The 22,805-nt window shown below is 38.9% G+C and overlaps 2 protein-coding genes across 6 annotated transcripts in view; one reads left to right on the forward strand and one right to left on the reverse strand.

The window, feature by feature from the left end:
* The window catches only part of atxn1a (ataxin 1a), a 214,356-nt gene extending 199,138 nt beyond the window's left edge, over window positions 1–15,218 (forward strand). For 4 of the 5 annotated variants that reach the window (XM_087294499.1, XM_087294498.1, XM_087294500.1 and 1 more), the window contains 2 exons: window positions 7,906–10,002; window positions 12,293–15,218. In XM_087294499.1, the coding sequence (XP_087150625.1) occupies window positions 8,218–10,002; window positions 12,293–12,853 (2,346 nt within the window). In that variant the 5' untranslated portion in view covers window positions 7,906–8,217 and the 3' untranslated portion in view covers window positions 12,854–15,218. Of the gene's footprint in view, window positions 1–7,905; window positions 10,003–12,292 lie in introns of those variants that run through there. The other variant, NM_001044826.2, reaches the window with a different exon arrangement.
* Window positions 1–22,805, reverse strand: part of hpca (hippocalcin) — an 802,490-nt gene that overhangs the window by 530,055 nt on the left and 249,630 nt on the right. The window lies entirely within an intron of this gene.

A 22,805-nucleotide genomic window follows, 5' to 3' on the forward strand; every position in this document is an offset into this window, starting at 1 on the left:
ACTGTAATACAATGAGTTCACTTCATCTGAAGTGGTGTTTGAGCATAATTGGTCAAACTGTGAAGGTTTTCAAGTCACATAAGGTTGGGAAACAGTGAGTTTCTCTAGCAGACTTTATTTCTCTGTCTTGTCTACTGTGTGTGATTCATGTTCTTTATGAGTATCTCTGGACTTGAAAGTGCAAGTCATTCAGCTGCACTACTTCATGCAGTTACAAAGCTCTCTCTCTCGTTCTCTCTCTCTCTCTCTCTCTCTCTCTCTCTCTCTCTCTTCAGAGTGTTCCGTTTCTTTTTTCCTTTCGTCGTTTCTACTTTACAACTTGTCTCCCTTTCACTCCATTTCTGTGCTCTTCATTGTAGAGATCAGCCATTGGGACAGTTTATGAGTATCTACTGTATCTGCCCACCTTTTAAAGGCACAGTACCTAAGGCAAGAGTAGAAGCATTGACGTACATTAAGGCTAGGTCTTAAATAGAAGTGTGCAGCTTGCCTAGACAGCATTTTAGGCATTATGGGTGCAACTTTAGCTTTTGTAATACATAAGCACCTGTGATGAAGGTGGCAGGTTACTGGAGAGTACAACATTGCACATTTTCATAGCACATACTGTATATATGGAAATCTGAATACATAGGTACACAATTCAATATATTAATTATTAGATCTGTAAATTGTGATATACACTACTGGTCAATAGATTGGGGTCAGTACAATTTTTGAATGTTTTAAAATAAACTTATCCTGTTCTCAAAGGCTGCATTTGTTTAATCAAAAATTCAGTACAAAGTAGTTTATCAATTAATATAATAACTTTTTCCAGTGATTTAAAGATGAATTTTCAGCTTCATTACTCTAATTCATTACTAATATTATTAATATTATTATTATAATTTATGGTAATAAAAGCAATAGTGACTGGAGTAATAATTTCGATTGACACTACATAAAATAAGAACGCAGTTATTAAAAAATTTTTATAAATATAACAATTTAACCTTTTTTTACATTTAGTAAGTGCCGCCTTGAACAGAATCATTTTCTTAAAAAAACATTTAAAAAAAAACTGATTCCAAACTTTTGACCGGTACTGTATATACAGTATAGCATACGTCTACTGATACATGGATATATATTCAGATTTTCATTTATATACTCATACTTATTTTATATATTCAATATTTATAAATATACTCTTTGATTTGCTGTTATCTAGTCAGTATTATAACTAAATATTCAAATATTTAACTATAATTTGGGATTATTTGCTTCAGTGCATTTTAATTTCAGATTTTGCATTATAATTATGTTATTAAAATGAAAGCATTATCAATGTTTAATATTATATTAACTACCCATGTGGTTTCTCAAATGATATGGTATGACATAAAAAACTAGGGGTGTTTTGGATCGCGGTAAGGATCACAACCCACCTGTACGGAACACATGTGACTCATGGATTAATGCATTTATTTACTGGTAGATTAATCCTAAATTTGTAAGAGATCGACTCTCGCGTCATTCAAATGAAATGTATAAAAGCATTTAGGCTTTTTTTGTTTTCTGTCACTACTTGTTTAGCCTGCATCAATGCATGTAAGCTGCACAATTAATCATTAAAAGTTCAAAATCTCAACACCCACGCAACATAAATTATAAAGGATGGTGATTTGCATATGTTTATTCATCCTTTTAATTGCTGCATTCAAATCTGAAAATGCAAAAATCAAGACAAATGCATTTAACAATGCTCAAATATGAAAGTTGTAGGCAGCAATTACATTATTTAATCAATAGGTGGTGGCCATCAAAAATATTCCACTGAATAATTGTTCAAAAAGGATACATTTAGCAATGAAACATTAAGTTTATGAGTGAATAAGTGAATTATTTAGTTAAAATGAGACTTAAAATTTGGGTTATACAAATTGTGTCAGATTAAGCAGTAGTAGTAACAGTGAATTTTTCACAGTACTGATTATTTTACAATTTATTTTAATTCAGCTGATTATTTCTTCATTTTGTTTGTAATAAAATTACAGTTTTAAGTTCCATTTGTTAAAACTAAAAGTGTCTTGCAGTACTGTTTTTGTAATAAATGCAAAGCAAATTTGGTTTTCTCCACTTTTGGCTGATCTGAAAAATGGTCCGATCCATGACTAAAAAACTATAATGTGATCAGAACCGTTAGATTTGTGATCCATAACACCACTTAAAAAAACTACATCGTTTTTTTTAATAAATTATAAATAACAAGTAAGTTGGTTGAACTGCAGCATGGCATATAAAGAACATAACTTTAATACACTATGTTCATTTTTAATATATTTGTAGTATTGTAAAATCAGCGTGGTCAGTTGTATGCATTACTCAGAGTTCCATTCATGTCAATAATGTTGTGTTCTATTGACTTAAACCTTGTCATCCTCACGGTCATCTCCCATTGACCCACTAGCGTGGCCCACAGAGCTCTGGATGACATTGTTGCGGTGCATTATTGCGGCGTTTCACGGAGGAGAACGCATTCAGCACACCCATGCTCTCCTTCATTCATATCTGCATTAGATTCACAGTGAATGTCTTTGATTAATGTCTCTGATTCGTCCCTACTGTTCTCTGTGGCTCTGGGGCCCCGGGGATGTGATTCATAGTGTTGCCAAGGCTGATGGAGGACAATAAGTTTAGGTTTCAGGTCATCTGATACTGTTCCTAGTGTGCTCAGCAAGATCCAGCTGACAAGGCTTTTATACCTCTCTCTCTCCCTCTCTACTCTCACTACACTCTTAGTTTACAGCACTGAAGCACTGTGTGTGTGTGTGTTTGAATGAGCCTCTGTGCTGGTTTTCTGTTGCTATGTGCTTGCAGTTTTACAAGTGTGTGTGTGTTTGTGTGTGTGTGTGTGTAGGTGTAGCATAGTGTTCTCACTAATGTAGGTCAGTAGATTGCTCGCTCCCTCCCTATTTTGTGTGTGTATGTGCGTGTGTGTGTGTGTGTGTTGGGTTTAATCCTGAGGGATAAGCAGGCAGGGCTGAGAGGACCCAACTGTGAAAGATTAGGACTTGGCTTTCCCCGGGATACCACAGCGACACACTGAGGCATGTTTGTGAGTGTGTGTGTGTGAACATAAAATACCAGCCATTGGCATCAGTGTCATTAATCCTAACTGGCTCCCTGCAGTATCAGACATTCATTAAAGAATGGTGTAAGCTGCAGTCAGTTAAGTCGAGAATATACTACAGCCTCTCTTTCTCATATATTATGGCTTACTTTCTCTCTCGCTACTATGCTCTGGTTTCCTTGTAACGTCGTTTCTGTGTGCTTTCACAGTATGTGCTAAACAGGGTCGAGTCACAGCCATTCATAGAGGTTCTACCGATAATTGTTACATGTCAGTTTGATGGACTGAAATTAAGCTTTTTGCAGGGTAATGAAATAGCTTGAAGTATGTATCTATATATATATATATATATATATATATATATATATATATATATATATATATATATATATATATATATATAGTGTTTGATAAGCACTGAAACTAAGCAGGGTCAGTACCTGAATGGAGACCTTTTGCCAATTCCAGGTTGCTGGTAAGATAAGGTGTTAATGCCTCGGTATTTTTTTTTTAATTAAGTTTTTATTTGATGGCAAAATATGTTTTAAAAATCTTAGTGATGTAACGTTGTACTTTGTTCGAACACTCCCACACCCATGTGCTGCAGTAGGCGGGTTTGTAAAGGAGTCAATCTGCTTGCATATACTCCTGAACATGATGATGGTGGCTGTGAGAGACAGTGTTGTCCTAGTTACTGAAAAATAGTAACTTCATTCAAAAAGACCATCAACTCAATTACTTTATCGATTACTTGCATCAAAAAGTAATGCATTACTGTTAAAAGTCATTTTTGAGTTACTTTTCCAAAGAACTTTTTTAATGCTCCCATTAATGCTTTTTTAATGCTCCCACAGTCACCATCATCGTGTTTAGGAGTACATGCGAGCAGATTGACGTCTTTACAAACCTGCCTACTGCAGCACATGGGTGTGGGAGTGTTCGAATAAACTACAATGTTACATCACTAACATTTTTGAACATATTTTGCTTCCAAATAAAGACCTTTATTTGAAGCATAATGAGGCATTAACACCTCATCTTACCAGCAAACTGGAATTGCCAGAACGTCTCTATTCAGGTACTGAATCTACTTAGATTCAGTGCTTAGCAAACACTATACATATATATACTTCAAGCTATCTCATTACCCTGCAAAAAACTTGGTTTCAGTTCATCAAATTGACAGGTAACAATTATCAGTAGAACTTCTATGAACGACTGTGACTCAACCCTGTTTAGCACAAACTGTGAAAGCACGCAGATATCTTATAACATCACATAGACTGTTAATCAACTTCACAGTTTTAATTAATTTTTATTCTCAATTAAAACACAAGACAGACTTAAAAAAGAAGTATTTTTTTAAACATTAATTTATTTAAATCAGACCAGCAGCACAAAAATAAAAAATATTATAAGATGAATAATATATTCAGAAACAAAAAAGCAGAAGTTGTTGTACTTAACCCATAAGCATGTTCCTTCACAGCTTGAGTATAAAAACTAGCAAAAATATACAACAAACACAAAATCTTTATGAAATAAATAAATGAAAGTAATCTGAATTATCATTCAGAATCAATTTGGTGAAACTCAGCACCAAAAAAACTGCTGTTAATGACAACCATAGATTTGATGCATTTTAAACAAAACAAAAAAATGACAGCTTCTCAAAAATGAATCAATGAGCAATCAAACGTGGTATGTCAACAACGTAATCTGTGTATATCCAAAGCAAAATCTGCTGTTGTATAACAGCGATTAAAATATGTAAAACAATTTTTAAAATCACTGCATTTTTTTCTGAACAATACAACACTACAGTATACATTTTAAATAGCATGTTCTAAAATGTATCAGAAATATGTCACTCTGTCTACTAAACTAGAAAACTTTGTTATACAGATAACAAATGTGTCCTTATTTACAAACATAGTAGTATTGGTAATAGTAATTAATAATAGTAACGCTAATAGTCTACTCGATCTCTCTCGTGCGCACTTGACTTTTGTCCAGTCTGGTGCCTCATACACGACTCGTCTTCTTTACGGTGGTTGGTTGTCATCCACCAATCCCACAGTGCATCTCCACTGTAAACAGGCAGATATGGGCTAGACTGCAGCCAAAATTAATTGACTTACCAAGTAACCAACAAACGCATCATATTGTAATGATAACGGAGTTACTATATTTAAAAAGTAATGCATTACAGTACTTACTGTCAAAAATAATGCATTATAAAAGATTATTAAAGATGTCAACCTGCTCGCATGTACCCCTAAACACAATGATGGTGACTGTGAGAGAACAGTTTTATAAACGTCTGGCCAACAGCCTTCTTTACAGATAGCACCACCGTGACATCTGTAATTTGTTTTGTATTTGCCGCAGACAGACATCAAGTTGTGCTTGCACAAACTCAAACAAAAGACTTGACATGATGAGAGTGGCATATCACTTAATATGACCCCCTCCAAGTAATTGAAATCTATCTGAGTGGTCGTGCAGGTGGTACAGGCTAGTGTTGTTATTTTGTACTGTGTCCTCCTGTCTGACCCCTGAAGAATGAGAAACATATCGAGGAAAGAAGTCACATGCCAAATAAGGTGTGGTTCTAGAACACACCCACCGAATGTGGAAACGCCTTGGACCAATGGTAGCTCAAAGGGTGTTCAGGAGGCAAAATGAACTCCCCCAAATGTTTGTTTTGGTGAGCTGTTTTAAACTGCTAAAATAAACTCAACTTTACTGCGACCGGATTTTGTTTGAAATTATTTGATTTCATTTGAACTATAGTTTATTGAGGCCAGCAAAAGGGTGTTTACTCTGTTGTCAATGTGGATCCTAATGCTCCATAAGGATCCCAAAATCTATTGCCACTTCTTGTAAAAGAGTAATCCTGGACAAAATTCCCTTCATCTCTATCACCTTCTCTCTATAGCTGGTGTGTGGTGACTGCATTGTTGCCATTGCTGCCATTGGTCATCAAGGTTTTGGTTGAGAAGAGATCCCCTGAGCGCTCTGTAAAGGGCTTTGGGTCACACTATATAAAACACTATATCAGGGGTTACCAACCCTGTTCCTGGAGAGCTACCTTTCTACAGATTTTAGCTTCAACCCTGGATCAAACACACCTGAACCAATTAATTATGACCTGAAGCAGATAGGTTTGTTAGATCATGGTTGCAACTGAAATCTGCAAGAAGGTAGTGCTGGTTTAGTGACCCCTGCACTATATAAATGCTTTATTCACTCAATATTCAGTCATACCCATACAGAGATGCTACTGACTTCTCTTGTGTCCTTCTCCTGTTCTCTAGGTTTTCATTCATACTCGTTTAAATGTATGCTTTTTGCATATTTCAGTACATGTAGCTCAGAAATAAGCATATTCTGATGTAGAGAGTGCGCTTTGATTCATGGGAAGCATACATCACCGCAAGCATTCAAGCTTAAAACCTCTCGAAATGCCTTTATAGTAAGTTCTAAAGCCATCTGTGTAATATTGTCATCAACCATGCACGATTACTTAAATCATTAATTAAAATGATTATGATAATTGGGTTATTAACATGCTTGATTGCCCTTGTCTGATGCAAATTATGGCAAAAGGAAAATACTTAGAAGAGAGGTTGGGGGTTGGTGCATAGAGAGATGAAAAGATATATGAGCCAAAGGGAAGGAATAAGATAGTAGGGGTGAAAAGTGGAAAAAGAAGCAGGAAACACTGATTGAGAGAGTGCTGAGAATAAACACCCTGCTCAGCATCAATAGCCGTCAATCACTGATGTTCAGTCGTTGTGTAACCATTCTACTCTACTTTGACTTAAGAGCAAACACAGAGGACATTCTCCTGCTGTTTGTATTCAGCTAAGGACTGCTGTGTCTACTTTAAGAGATGGTATTACCTTTGTGAACCTAAACACAACCTCTACTATGTATTAGTATTTCCTTTTAGTGTTAGTATATATATATTATTTCCTTGTGGTACATACGCTACTTCAAAGAATATTATAATAGTACCATGTCTAAAGAAGCATTGTTTTAACATGTCCAAACAGTTGTAGTACAGTCTTGGCATCATATAGTAATACAAAGATACTTGCATAAGTCTCAGTACCATGGTACATGTCCAAAAAATTAGGTAGTACTGTTTGGTGGTACTTTATGCTATTTTTAGTAGTGTCCAAATTAAAGGGAGGGTTTCGCTTACATCGGTATCTGCCTCCTCTTTTATAGCACTGCGACACTTGTTAAATCATCTGGGCCTGTTTATCATGCAAAACCATCCTCCCACTAGTGCTGGACAACAGACGCAGCTGAATGGGTCCAATCAATAGAGCTCAGGGAGGAATGTCAAACAAGCCGTAACACTGCACAGCATCATTGTTTTGTCACGTGTCTCCCCATACAATCTAGAGTAGGAGGAAGAGGAAAAAGAAACTGTGCTAGCTTTCTTATTTGATGGACAATTTTTAACTTAACATCCAATATAGAGAGACAGTTCTAACTTTCCTAATATACTTATGCATTTATCAGTTTGTTGAGGCATGTTATTTTACAATAAATATTTGTTGAGCTGCTGTTAAGATAGTCCTCTGTAAACGACTGCAAGCTATTTGTCCATTCAGCACCACTGTGGCATAGAAATAAATCCTGATGCACAAAATATTTACAGCCTTCATTTTTTGGTTTCTCATTTTCTTCAGTTTACATGGCTTTATCATCTAAAAGCTGCTGAAATTATGTTTGTGCATTAAACCTGATTATGTTTCTTTATTATATTTCAGGTTCTTCCTGCAGTCCTGGAGACTCTCTCTCGGAAGGAAATGATTCCACATGAATTGCATGGACCGCTCTCCCGCAGCAGGTGTGACTTCAATTGCTTAAGACTGAAATCTGTGTCAATCCGACCATAGGCACAGGACACATCCCCTCTCACCACCACTCTCCTCTCTACCCCATTCCCATACTCGCTCCAAGCCAATCAGTAGGAGGGCACACTCTGTTAGCAAGACAAACGGAGACCAGGAGGGAGAGGAAAAGAGCCAAAAAAGGGGAAAGAAAAATCCGGAAAGAGTGGTTCAAGATTTTCAGACACCATGAAGTCAAACCAGGAGCGGAGCAATGAATGCCTGCCCCCAAAGAAGCGTGAAATCCCAGCAAGCACTCTGCCCTCAGAGGAGAAGCCCATGGTGATGGCGCCTGCCAATGAGAGCCAGCGTGGAGGGAACCTGGCTTGGCTTGCCAGTCTGGCCAGTGGGCATGACAAAGGCCGGCTGCACACCAGCACGTCTGCAGAATCAGATGGGCCTCAATATAAACCATTGTCAGCCACGGCTGAGAGCACACCTTCCTCGTCCACACACTCAACCAGAGCTCTATCTGCAGTGACCACCATACCTGCAGTGTACACATCACCTCTCTCCCATTCTCCTAGCGCAATCCAGTACACACCCCTCCCTCACAATATACACTTCATCAACCCTCCTTACTCTGCACCATACGCTGGCTACATCTCTCCACTAGCTCCCCCTTTAGCTGCCACCACTACCACACAACGTGAGATTTATGCCAGCTCCTCCAGTTCTCCAGCATCCAAAATTGATCAGCACCACCAATTGGGCCGTCCTCAAGGCCTGGTCACAACTGACAACACCTCTTCACCTCACTCCACTCAATATGTTCAAATTGCTGGTTCTCCACTAAGCATATCCCCTCGAACTGTTTCGTCACCGCATACACACTTGCCCCTACATTTACATCCTCACCACACACTTCCCCTTAGTGGCCCTTCACAGGTCTTAGTCCCATACACAGAAAGTCTTTTACCCAAGAGGGAGGAGATGAGGACCAGGGAGTTGCTGAATGGAGAGCTGGAGAAGGACAGACGTTTTGGTCCATCTTCTGAGTCCAGTGCAGGGAAGCAGGGCAGCACTGCCAAAGGGGGTTCCTCTGCCCAGCAGCACCAGATCCACCAGCAGCAGAGCCCACGTCACTTTGAAGCTCGACATGTTGTGCTACCTGCCGAGTACACGCAGGACAGCACAGCCATGAGGACCTCATTGGTGCTGGTACCTAATAATCATAGCTCCACTAGTGCTGATTCTGGAGGTGCATCAGACAAGCTGCCTCCCTCGACATCCCACCATGAAAAAGGAGGGATTTGTGCTGGCAAACCTGTCTCCCGCAGTTCCTCCTTATCTTCCTCCCTTTCATTTGCTCTTCCCCCTCCACCTGTGGACAATCTTAAGGGAGCAGTTCCAGCGCAGTCTCCTCATGCAGTCATTCAGACCACACTTAACAGCACAGAGTCACTCTCTCTAAGCCTCCCCTCCACTAATTTCTACTCCACCCAGCAGCCTATCATTGGTTACTTTGCCGGCACAGGGCACCAGCAGCCTCTCAGCTACCACACCACCTTACCCCAGCACTTGGTCATCCCTGGAACTCAGCCGGTCATCATCCCAGTAAGTGGAACTGAAGCTACCGCTACATCAACTGCTGCACTGCCCCATGCTTTCGTCACCTCAACAGCCCCCAAAGTGGAAACTTTTGAATCTCCGGCTCCATACCCCCACCCTGCCACAGCTATGGTTCAAGCCCAGTTGCATTTGCCTGTGGTTCCAGCACCTGCTGGCCTGCTGACAACTCCACCCCCACCCTCAGCTCCTTCAATGCCACCCTACTTCACCAAGGGCTCCATCATCCAATTGGCAGATGGGGAACTGAAGCGGGTGGAAGACCTGAAAACAGAGGATTTCATTCAGAGTGCTGAGATTAGCAACGAGCTGAAGATTGATTCCAGCACTGTAGAGCGCATCGACAGCAGTCATACAGCTAACTTTGCTATAATACAGTTTGCTGTAGGAGCGCAACGCTCACAGGTGGGTTCATAAGTTTTCTATTTAACATTGCTGCTTGTAGACACATCTGAGTATCTGTTTTTCTTATGCACAAAGATAAGCGGGGAAATAAACTTGAGATTGATGACTATGTGATATTAATCAAACACTGTGTACCATGTCTGCACGTGGTAGTAAAGGGTTTATTATTAAAAAAAAAATCTAATGGAGTTGACCTTTGCCTAAGTTTTAGGTGTGTGTACAGCAATTATATTGTCCTCCATATATTATATATTGCCAATCTTTATGAACCATAACTTCCGTTTGTTTCTTGCCATCTCTGAAATTAGCATTTTTAACGAGTTTTTTTAATGTTTATATGAACATTCCATAACTGTTTGTTATTAAAGGTGCAGTAGGTGATTGTCTTCAGAAACACTTTTTGTTGTACTGGTTGAAAGTCTCTTTACAGTCCAATAGTAATGATTACAGTAAATAATCTAAATGTGTTTATATGTATTTTTATATTCTGGTTAAGGCATAAAACTAAAAAATGTTCATCCAATTAAATAGAGTCAGACCGACATCTCCCATAATTCCGATAAGCAGGTCAGACTGTCTGTCAGCAAATGTAGATTCGGACTTCTGCGCATCTGTTCACGCAGATCCGCCATTAGGACGTGCCCGTCTGCATAAGCGGCCGCGCGGTCACGAGACGGACCGGTAGAAATCAAATGCTTAATTGAAACTTTTAAAAACCTGAATCAATATTGGAGTTACTTTAGCAGGCTGGTGGAAGGACGACATCATGGCTGAAGTATTACTGTTAGACATGTAATGTTCTGTTTTAAAACTATTTTAGTCAGGCTAAGCTTATGTTAGATTGTGTTCTGCTATGAATGACTTATATGCACAGACGTGTTGTTCAGACCCTGAAATCTCCCGGTGAAAGATTGATGTGATTATTTTCAGTTTCATAAGGTCCTTTTACAGCATCGATGATGTAGATCAGGGGTCACCAATCTCGGTCCTGGAGGGCCGGTGTCCCTGCAGGGTTTTGCTCCAACTTGCCTCAACGCACCAGCCTGGATGTTTCAAGTATACCAAGTAAGACCTTGATTAGCTTGTTCAGGTGTGTTTGATTAGGATTGGAACAAAAATCTGCAGGACACCGGCCCTCCAGGAACAAGTTTGGTGACCACTGATGTAGATTTATGTTTAGTTTAACAAGAAAACATCAGTAAATAGCGCTATTTTGCCTAGCCTACTTTATTGAGCTGAAGTTGCTTTTATATTCACATTGGGTCATTTTTGAACAATGACAGCCTTCCTATACTGTTTACCATGCTACTCTGAATAATCTGTCTGAAATAGCATGTAAGTGTGGCTAAGTAATAAATGTAATTCCCGCACAGCACTGGCACTGACTAACTGGCGAATTACATGAACTAGTGGGTTGTCTGTCTGCTGTTGTAACGCGGTGCGCGCGCTCGCGATTTCAGGGGGTGTAGCTTTGAATCACAGTCCCTCCCCGCCGTCCCAATATAATATGCTAAGGGGTTATCGTTTTGGCAGATCACCTACTGCACCTTTAATTATATACAGTGCATATTTGAAGTATATCATTTACATTAGAATCCAAATTGCAGTTATTTGAATCATGCCATTTTATGAGGTGTGATTACAGTTGAAATATCTTGGCAAATTGGCCAAATATTATGACGGTTTCATAATATGCAGATGGATTCCAAAGATGGGTAATTTAATTTCATGTTTAACAATTGTCAGTTAAAAATCTTTACAGCATTTGCAATTGCCCAGGGATCTTTTTTTTTTTACTTTACATCTTCCGTGCAACTTCATCATCTCGCTTTGAATAAGCATATGGTAGTCATTAAGTTTATATTTTTATATGCTGTGAGAGTGTGAATGTCCCCTTATATGAACTCCACCTGCACTCAATCAGTGTAAGTAGATGTGGGGCAAATTGGCAGCTGAAATCATCTCCCTGTTCCATAATCCCTCCCCTGGCTGTCCCCATGGCATCTTTGTTTAGTTTGTGTGGGATTCACTGGCAGAATTGAGTCATTCCTTATTTCTGCTTCCTTCTGTTGTACTGTGAGTGGGCTGTATGAAAAATCTGCTTCATTTGTCTGGGAGTTGAGATGGGGCCACCCACTCGAAAGCAGTTCTAAAGTCTGTCATTTCGAGAGGCACTGATTAACAGATGCTTTTTAGCAAAGACATTCATTCATATCATCAGGCATTTGTGCACGACTTCTACTTTCGGAAGTCATTGTCCTCTCTTTTTGACTCCCTTTTTCTTTTGCAGGTCAGTGTGGAGGTACTAGTAGAGTATCCTTTCTTTGTGTTCGGCCAGGGCTGGTCATCTTGTTGTCCGGATCGGACTACTCAGCTGCTCGAGCTGCCATGCACCAAGCTTTCAGTGGGTGACGTCTGCATCTCCCTCACCCTGAAGAACCTGAGGAACGGTTCCATCAAGAAGAGCCAGGGGCAAGTCTTGGATGCACCTGCACTCGGTCCACCTCTTAAATCACCAAAAGCACTCTCAAGTGGCGCACGAGGGGGTGTTCGGCACACAGAACAGGAAAATGGACTCGGGCAGTGTGCAGATCAAGGAAGTAGAGGCGGTCAAGGCAATAGAGAAAACGGAGAACTGAGGTTTGGTGAAAGGGACAACTGCAAAGCTCCAACACTCACAGAATCAGAGACCAGCAGTAAACCCACAGGTCGAAAAAGAAGGTGGTCTGCCCCTGAGGGTCGTAAAGTAGAAAATCCAGAAGGAGAGCCCCCTTTAACGTTCCCTAAGCCTTCTTTCATCCCTCAGGAGGTTAAAATCAGTATCGAAGGCAGATCAAATATTGGAAAGTGAACATGCGTCGGACTGTCTGCTTTTAAAATTGCAAAATTTGCCCTCAGAATGTTTTTAATTGTTCTGTTGTCCAGATTTCTTTTCCTAAAGGCAAAATTTACTCAGTATCTATGTTATCACATCTAACATTGTAATTGAGGAATTCAATTTTACACAGGCAATTGGTGCAATTCAATTGATTGGTCAAATTCAAGGTGGATGTAGAGCAAGGTGAGAAGGTTGTGAGACGGCATGTTATCCTGAAGGCTCCGGCATATAAAATTACTCACAGCTGACAAGACGTCTCTCTAGTCTCTCACCTACAAAATTCTTTTGGCTTACAAACGACACTTAGTGGCAATTAAAACATTCGCTTGCTGAACCTAAAAATGTTAGTAAGGGAAGATGAACAAGTGGTGTGAATGTGGTGGCAGAACGGAAATCACTCCTCCACTGGTTGCAGGAGTTTACATGATGTCAGCCATCTTGTTTAACTGTGACTACAAGAGACTATCCAAATCGATCCTAACAATATAGAGCAGTATGGTCAGCACAGTTAGACTAGCAAAGATTCTGTTAACGTTTATTGAAGTGCAAAAAGAAGTTTCCAAATACTATGGTACAGGCCAAGAGAGATGATGTCATTGAGCGGTGCCAGTTTGCTCCTCAGAAAAGACGAAACTATCACTTTAAACAGGGAAGATGGACGAATCTATTTTTATATATCCAACTGTCTAACCTTTTATTTGACTATTTTTGTAGTTTTGCATGTCTTACTTTTCAAACCCTCCTATCATACCTGATGGGTAGATTTTTCTTATGTTTCCCTCCCTTTTTTTGTGATGAATGTGTCAACCTTGCAATCAGGGGTCATTTTTTTGTATGTAGACACAGAATGGGTTCTTGTCTATGAATATATATGCATGGATGTATCTTGATGCATACAAACACAATGGGTGAGGAAATCGACCAGTCTTTTGTTTTAGTGCAGTCTCGGCTGTTTTGATTTCGTTTAAAGAAGAGAACGTTGATTATTCTGAAAGAAAGAGTTGGAAAGTTGGCTGCGAAGGATGAGGTGTGAGTGCTGAAGCACTTAACTAATACGCCTGTCACTGATAGTAGTTTCAATCAACCGAATGAAATAATGATTTATTATTGTTATTATTAATGCTACAACTATTTTCTGTTGATTTTTTTCAATGTAAACACAGTACTGTATGCTGTATCATCAATTGGATGTTGAGTGACTCTGGAAAGACGATAGGGTCACAGTGAAGGAATGAATGTAAAAGGTGATCAAAGAAAGAGAGATTTTGTCCTCATGAGGATTGCTTTAAAGGAAGCACTTTTTTAAAGATTGGCTAAGCCATCTCAAGCAAGTTGAGTAAAGATGACGAAACAACTGCCATTTAAGTCATTCAAAGCGAGTCGAATGAAAGTATGAATGCGAATAAGGATGGAATGGAAATACGTACAGAGACTGTTTATATATTTACGAGAGATACGAGAGACAAAGTGTAAGTGAGAAACTCTGGCTACGGTAATCTTTGGAGGATCGAAGAGTGTCATATACTTGTTTGTTAGCAATGTGTGTGATCGTGCCCGCATGCGAGTTTGTGTGCAGCCGCACACATGCACATGTACACACGGTTACGGTGATTTTCAGTCATGTTGAAATAGACATGTCATGTATTTTTTGTACATTAACGTGTATAGAACTGCATATGCTATATCTATCTTACTGTATGAGAGCGCAAGACTACATGAGCACGTTTTTAGTCCCGTCCCCCAAGACACTGACTCATCGAACGTATGTGAAAGCAATCATGTAGTCATTTCAGTTTTGTGTGAGTGCGTGTGTGTTTGGGTGCGTGCATGTGTGTGTACATACCACACATATTATAAATAGATATTTAAGTTCTACTTAAAAGAATATTGCAATTTGCACATCTGGAGAGATAGTAACATGATTTATTTTGTTTTCTGCCAGCACAGACAGGGCCGAAAACCAGATTTTTACTGAAATGTAGCAGTTTCTTGGCAAGTTTGTTTAGTTCGCGGGTCTGTTAGGTTCATTTTCATTAGGAAAACCAGGAAGCTCCTTTTCTGGAGGGTTTGAATCAGCAGGATTTTTGCACGGTGCTGTGTTGAAGAGTTCGCTCATAGCCTGTAGTCTGCATACTTGTCAAGTCGTTCGAGTGGCCACGCTCAAGTTAACTTGGGTAGGTGAAAATCTGGCAGGAAGATGGGTTGTAGTAGAGAATAAAAAGATGAATGAATGGATTTAATGAGTGGTGGAGGGTGGGTGAGTGAGTGCACCCCATATACAATTTGAAAATGCTTTATTTTTTATAATAAAACAGGGTTTCTCAGATCAACACCACAACCATGCATTTTTTTCCCTTTTTTTCCATTGGAAATGTCTCCACTTCTGTCTTTTGACCTGTGTGTGTGAGTTTTACTTGGATTATATGTGTGAATGTATCCACTTCAACCAATCAAACTTGATATTTTCATTGTGTTCGACGTTTATTTTGGGCCAAACGCTAGAAATATTGTTTGTCCGTTGAACCACCCCAAGAACAGAACTGTCGATGGCGGTCTCGCATTTTTGTCTGGTTTTTCCAATCTTTTCCCTTTGTCCTTCTCTTCATGTAATGATCAGTGTTTTCAATGTCGCTCATTGCTTCAATCATTTAACAGTCTGCCTCCTTCTGGTTGCACAGTGTGGTTCCACGTACGCATGAGAAGCATTCCGAACAACGGCACGTAGCAATAACCCTTAGTCTCTAGTGCTGAACCAAAAATACAAAAAAAAACACACACACACACAGACATCAACACCAGACCTTCTGTTCGACCTCAGCAAGCTGTTTTTTTATCCTCTTTAGGTTGATTTGCAGTTTGCACAGCCGGCCCTCAGTAACTTCAGGGAGAAATGTAAATTAATATGCAGTGACAGAGTCTGTCCCCTCCTAGCCGTCTTAACCCGTAATCTATAGTGACCTCTAGATGCTCTTCAGGTGCCCATACAGAACCAGTACGCCTCTCTCAGAGTATGTTTACCCAACCGCAACCGTTAGCTACCTTCTGTTGCCTGGCACGTACGTTTGACCGCTTTCTCACAAGGCACAACCACCTACAGTTCCTACAGTTTCTCTCTTTTTAGCTGTCTTTCACATTCATAGCCATATAACCTTGACAGTATTTTTGACCGAGTTTCATGTCAAATTTAGGTTTCGGGGTTTCAGGGGAGAATTCTAATTCATTCACTTGTACTCGCTCTGTTATCGTCAACATGAATTGATAGTTGAACCCATTTTACCCCCACAGTGTGGTATGTTTCAGGGTTTGCAATAAGGAACAGAAGGTTTTTCATGGTAAATCGAAAGCGAGTTTACTAAAATAATTAAAATATGACGTCATGTCATTGGGAAAGTAAATTTGTTTTGTCTGGAGGACCATGTATTTTTTAAAAATAAAGGCTCCAATCTTGACGCCACAGAAAAATATTTTGGTTTTCTCATAGACACTCTAAGTTGAAGGGTTTCTAAGACACAAGTGTCAAACTCAGTTCCTGGAGGGTGGCAACTCTGCACAGTTTAGCTTTAACCCCAATTAAACACACCTAATCAAACTAATTGAGTCTTTCAGGCTTGTTTGAAACCTAGAATGTGTTAAAGCAGGATTGGAACTAAAATGTGCGGAGCTGCAGTCCTCAAGGAACTAAGTTTGACACCCCTGGTCTAATTCCTTTCATAAAGAATTTTTAAAAGATTTCCTAAAATACCTTTTTAACTGTAAAGAACCTTCTGTGTGATACAAAACATTGAAGGTTCTTCATGGAACCATTGATGCCTATATTATTAAAAGCGCAGCAATTTATCTCTTACAATAAGACCTAGAAAGATGATTTTTTTTTTTTCTGTTCAGCCAATCTCCGGGTTTGGCAGCACTTTTAGCTTAGCTTAGCATAAATCGTTGTTTTGGATTCAACCATTAGCATTTTTGCGAGTTTGGTCATTACACCTGCTGCAGCAAAGTTCCTTGATTATTATGCCGGAATGAGAGTATAGTAGCTAGTGGTGTAATGGATCAAAAATCTCACGGTTTGGGTCACGTTATGGTTTTTTAGTCACGGATTGGACCATTTTTCGGATCAGCCAAATGGAAGAGGAGACAAATGTAATTTGCTTTGCATTTATTACAAAAACAGTACTGCAAGACACTTTTGGTTTTAACAAACAGATCTTAGAACCTGTAATTTTATATTAAAAAAATAAAATAATAATGTTATGAAGAAATAATCAGCTCAACAAAAATAAACTGTCAAATATTCATTACTGTGAAAAATTCGGTTTAAAACCAAAATTTGGTTATTCACTAATAAAACTTTACTTTTGATTGCTAGATGTATTATTTTTGAAGAATTATTCAGTGGCCTATTTTTAACGGCTGGTTGTCACCACCTATTGGTTACATAATGTAGTTGCTGCCTACAACTTTCATTTTTGAGAGTCATTAAATGCATACGATGGTGATTTTAATCTTTACCATAAAAATTGATTGCTTTATCTAAACTGTGAACTGTTATCCCAGTACTTCTGTGTAATTTGACTGTTTGACTTCATAACTAACTCAAAAAACTAAAGACACAATCTCATTCTTGATTTTTGCGTTTTCAGATTTGAATGCAGCGATTCGAAGGATTAATAAACATATGCAAATCACCATTTATAATTTAGGTTGCGTGGGTGTTGAGATCCCGATCTTTTGATGATTAATTGAGTAGCTGAATTACACTGAATGGATTAATGCAGGCTAAACAAATAGTGACAGAAAACACCTTTCATAACCTAAGAAACCCACCACATCCAGAATAACCTACCACAACTTTTTCCGTCATCATTATATTTTATAGGGAAGCCTAAATGCTTTGATACATGTGATTTAAATAACACAAGAGGCAATCTCTCTCTGACCATTACAAATTTAGGATTAATCTACCAGTTGAAAAGTGTATTAGTTCGTGAGCCACATGTGTTCCGAACCGTGGGTTGTGATCCATTACACCTAATAGTAGCAAGCCATATTTGCCTGTAAAATAGCAACTTTTCATTTTCTGTCAGTTTTACACATAGTGTAACTACAAAAGAGTCCAGTGTTAAACAGGGAAATCAAAACTCAATCTGATTCAACAATCTAAGCTAAATGTGCCCTCACCTAACCCAAAGATTAGCTGAACGGATTGAAAAATGGTAAAACTCAGCTGTTTAACTGAAGGAGAGTTCAAAAATTAGCCTTTTGTTATAAGAGTGTTTCTTTAAGCGAGTATGATTTTTGATTCATGTTGACAAGTGTCACTTGTTGTGAACCAGGAGGTAAACAAGTGTACTCGTTCAACCCAGTTATGCAATGAGTTTGCATTATCAACATCCGAGCAACCGTATCGCCTACTGTTATAGGCGATAAATAAATCCAGCTGCGAATGAACTAAATACGCTTGACGTTGATGACCTGAATGAATGAAACATCACAGATGCTGTGCGCCGTCGCATTTGATGGTCATCACAAAGAGAATAAAAGATGCACATGGTACAGCCGGAGGTTTATTGTACTGATAACGATCGTCTCTTGTGACCTCCAGTGTCGAGAGATGAGACACAAAATAACAGAACATTATTAGTAGCAGACGCTATTTTTTTTTTTTTTTTTTGTCATAAGATACACAACTCCTCACAACTCTTCTGTTTCTGTTACACGTGTAACAGTTTGTGCCATCTGTATGTAGCACTGTTTTTGTGGTTTGCAGTCCTTTGACTTGTATGCTAGTAAGCGTTAAACCATCTGTAGCTTGTGGGTTTAAGATTTTACTTTGCTCCATGCAAGTAAATTGTGTTTTTCACTTTATAGTGAGCCCCCCTGATCTCTCATTGTTTTGCACAATCCTGCGTTATTGTTTCTTTGGCAGAGGGGTGAGTTTGCTGTCTCTGACGTTATGACGACATCATTTGCTTTTCTGTTAAAGGTCAAAAATCTTTCCTTGGGCTTACTCAGGGATGGGAAATAGGTGTGAATGTGTGTGTTGAGGAGGTAGTGTGACCTTTGAAAGGTTTGTGTACATGTAAAGAGATGAATATATATTCTTGTGTGTGTTAAACTGCTGTAACCAGAAGCAGTCATTTCATTGGCCCTGTGCTTTGGTTTCCCACAATGTCTCTACACCATATGAGGCCTTCTTAACACACTCTGTCTGTCTCTGTGTTTTCGGTTTGTCCGTCTGCATCACAATCTGTCTGTTGTCTCCTCTGACGTCACGAGCCCAGATCCTCACACATGCAAGATACTGGAAAAAAAAACAGAAATGAAAGACTGAGAAACGATTCATCGACCTCATCAAAGTGGGGACCACTTTTATAGAAACAAACGAAAAACAAAATGCACATTTTTTTTGTCATTTATAGAATAGATAGACTTGATAATACTGTTTCAGCACTTTCTAATCCTGAGTAAGATAAGGGTGAGAGAGAGATTGGTGTCATCATGGTTTCTCCCCTCCAAATCACTCCGTCTCGGCCCGTTCCTGGGTCCAACAGGTCGAGACGACGTGGACAGAGTTGAAAATATGGTCCTCTATGAACCTGAGATGACTCTTTTTTTTTTTTGTTGTTGTTGTTGTTGTACTGATGTGTGCACCATCATTCTGTTTTCTTTGTTTTTATTCGATATTTGACCTTGCTTCATGTACTTTGGACGTTGTACTTTTGCTTGGGTCTCCTCTGTAGCACTCTTTTATCATGGTTGGAGACGAAGAGAGATGTTTAATGAATGTTTAATGAAGAGCGCCTTTGTGACCGCTCAAAAGAGGAGACAATTTCCTTGTTTTAATTTTCATTTTTCTGGCACAGATGACGAAAAAAAAAAGAGACGAATGTTGGATTGGGAGTTTGAAAGAAAATAAATCAAACGTTTTTCTTTTATTTTATTGTGGCTCTCATTGAAAACAAACTGAGTTTGCTTTTCTTTAACATTAATTGTACAAAGAAAGAAAGAAAGAAAAAATCGGTCAGGATTTCTTTGTTCAACTTGACTGTTGTTTGACATTTTTTGTCAATTCTTGTCCAAACCGCTGGATTAATAACCTCAGGCTGAGAATCTTCTACAAGCCCACGTTATGGTTTCCTTTCGCTCTCTATGGGCTGCTTGATATGGGTATTGTAATTAGTCTTATTGTTAATTAATATACGAGCGTTCAGCTATACATCAGTGCTGGATAGTGAAAACAGTGCACACTCCTCTCTCGTTGATTTGATCTGACAAACACTATTCCTCACAGAGAGAGTGGTACATCCTGCGCAAGAAAAGAGACTTGTCGTTCTGGTCAAACTTGACGCTCAACCCTGGTCATCCACGGAGAACTGAACACCAGGGGGATGTACTGACCATCACAGGCCCCATGTACAGATGCTGTTCTCACAAACCCGATGTCACCTTCACGCAGAGCAATCAACAGCCTCGTGTGTATTTATCCTTCAGAATTTCTACAACATATCTTCGAAGAAAAAAAAAAAACAACAGCTCATTTTTGTAATTTGCCAATGAATGCTTGTAAAAAAAAAAACTCTGTACTCTGTAAAATCTTTATAGGCCTAATTTTAACATGTCAGTGTCTAGATTCTGATGAATAAACCTCCGTGGTTTTTAAAAGCTGAGGCCAGATACACAAACCTATTAGCTGGAGGTGAAATAACACTATGTACTTCTTGTCAGGTGAAATGGCGTTTGGTTGTCATTAAATGTGCACGCATGTCCAGCCACCTCTAGTTCTTTTTATTTTATCTTCTGTTGTTTTCCCTTTCGAGATTGTGTACACAGGAAGCCATCGGTCATTCCTCAGGAAGGAGTGGGGTTCGGATGAAGCAGTAATACCACGGGCTAGAGGTGTTGCGGGTCTTGTCATAAAGAGATTTGTAGTCTTCCATTTGGAAGGGAAATGGAAGCTGTTTTTTAGTTTCTTTTTTCACTTGCCATTGGGCAGAAACCTCCACGATTATAAAACCTTTGGATTGGAGCTTTACCTATTGTTTAAAACACTCAGATGGGTTGTTTTTTTCATAGTTTCAGGATTGTTGGACCTATGTTCACGCAGATATGTTGAGCGAGACTGTTAAAAAGAAAAAATGAATGTCACATCTGATCCGGAGGTTTTATTTTCTGGGAATCGCATCCACGAATTCTGGCCAGTAGCAAGCGATGGTTGTTGGGAGAGGATGTAGTGTTTTGCACCTTATTTAATAAAGGAAAATAGATAAAAAAACACCTTTGGGTAGGAAATAATTCTGAAAGGCAATTTTTGTTTTGTTCTTTTTTTTTTTGGTTCATTTTATTTCCATATGCGTGCATACTCTCTGTAAGTTGTGTAAAATATTGTACTTGCACTAGCTTTTTTAAAAAAGAAAACTAATATAAAAAAATATTTGAATTGAAAATCTATTTTCTAATTGTGGTGTGTCTATTTGTAGGATACACTCACGTTGTTTCTTGGATTTTTTGGTCCCTTTCTTTGATGGTGCTTGCCGGTTTTCTAGTTAGAACTTATTTCATTATTCTGAACAACAAAACAATATTTGATTCAGGTTGTGAACAAATTTGTTTCAAAAGAAATTGTCTGTATACCAGTACAAGTTTATTGTTGCAGTATACACGTACTAATAAAAATTACAGTGCCAATTGCAAACTGCACCCTTTTTTTTTTGTGTGTGCTTTGCTTTTGTCAGACAGATTGGGCTTATTATAATCATCGCACAGACAAACGGGAATTAATTGTCTCAAACAAATGCACACAGAGGTATTCCACAGGCTTCTTTGACTCGGCTCACCTAGTCAATGGAGTGTGGGTGTTGGCGGAGGTGGAGGCCTTGAGTATTCGCTTCTCTTTTTCAAGCTGGAGCCTTCATTTGAAAAAGCGGAGATGGAAGATATTGAGATCCTATCAGACACCACAAACCCACACTTGACTGTGAGAAACGGCACAATGAGCGCTGAATGATTCAGCTCGTGATTCAGTTTTTTAAGTTGCCATTTAGTCGATCCTACAATATGGTATTCTAAAAAAAAATTACAGAAATATCTACATTATGAATTCTCACTCATGCATGGAACACTTGGAATAAACTTTGTGTCACTCTGGAATACTTCATTCACTGTAAGAAATGCTGGGTTCCACACAATTGATTTGTGTTGGGTGAACATAAAGTTGTTTTTACAAATTTAAGTAGATTGAACATAAAACAATTAAGGTAAGAGTTGTGTTTCAACTCATTTTAAATAAGTAGTTTGAACAAACGGCAAAATAATTTTTTTGTGGTTTGATTCATTGATTACTGCAATCCCTCCGAAAATCCCTCTCATTTTGAGGCCGACTACAATGTGACAGTGTGTTTTCCCCGCCCACCGAATTGTTTGACAGACGCATTTTAACATGCCTCTGTAGTAACGTGCATGATCATGTCAACAAGACGAACTTACGCAAAGCAACTGGGATTAAACTTGACGAATGAAGCGAGTTAACTCAAAATGTTCATGCGTCTATTTTAGCCCCACCCATGAAATGAATCCGCATCTGTTGTGAAGTGAATTGGATGCACGAATGAAGCAAATAAGCTCAAAATGTTCACGCGTCTATTTTAGCCCCGCCCATGATGCGAATCCGTGTCTGTTATGAAGTGAATTTTATGCACGAATGAAGCGAGTAAACTCATAATGTTCATGCGTCTATTTAAGCCCCCCCCGAATCTGCATCTGTTGTGAAGAGAATTTGACGTGCGAATGAAGCTAATAAACGCAAATTTTACTTTACCTTGAAGCGAGTAAACTCAAAATGTTCACGAAGCGAGTAAACTCAAAATGTTCACGAAGTGAGTAAACTCAAAATGTTCACGAAGCTAGTAAACTCAAAATGTTCAAGAAGCGA

The sequence above is a fragment of the Danio rerio genome, chromosome 19 (assembly GCF_052040795.2).
Source record: "Danio rerio strain M-AB ecotype USA chromosome 19, GRCz13ab, whole genome shotgun sequence".
NCBI classification, from domain to species: domain Eukaryota; kingdom Metazoa; phylum Chordata; class Actinopteri; order Cypriniformes; family Danionidae; genus Danio; species Danio rerio.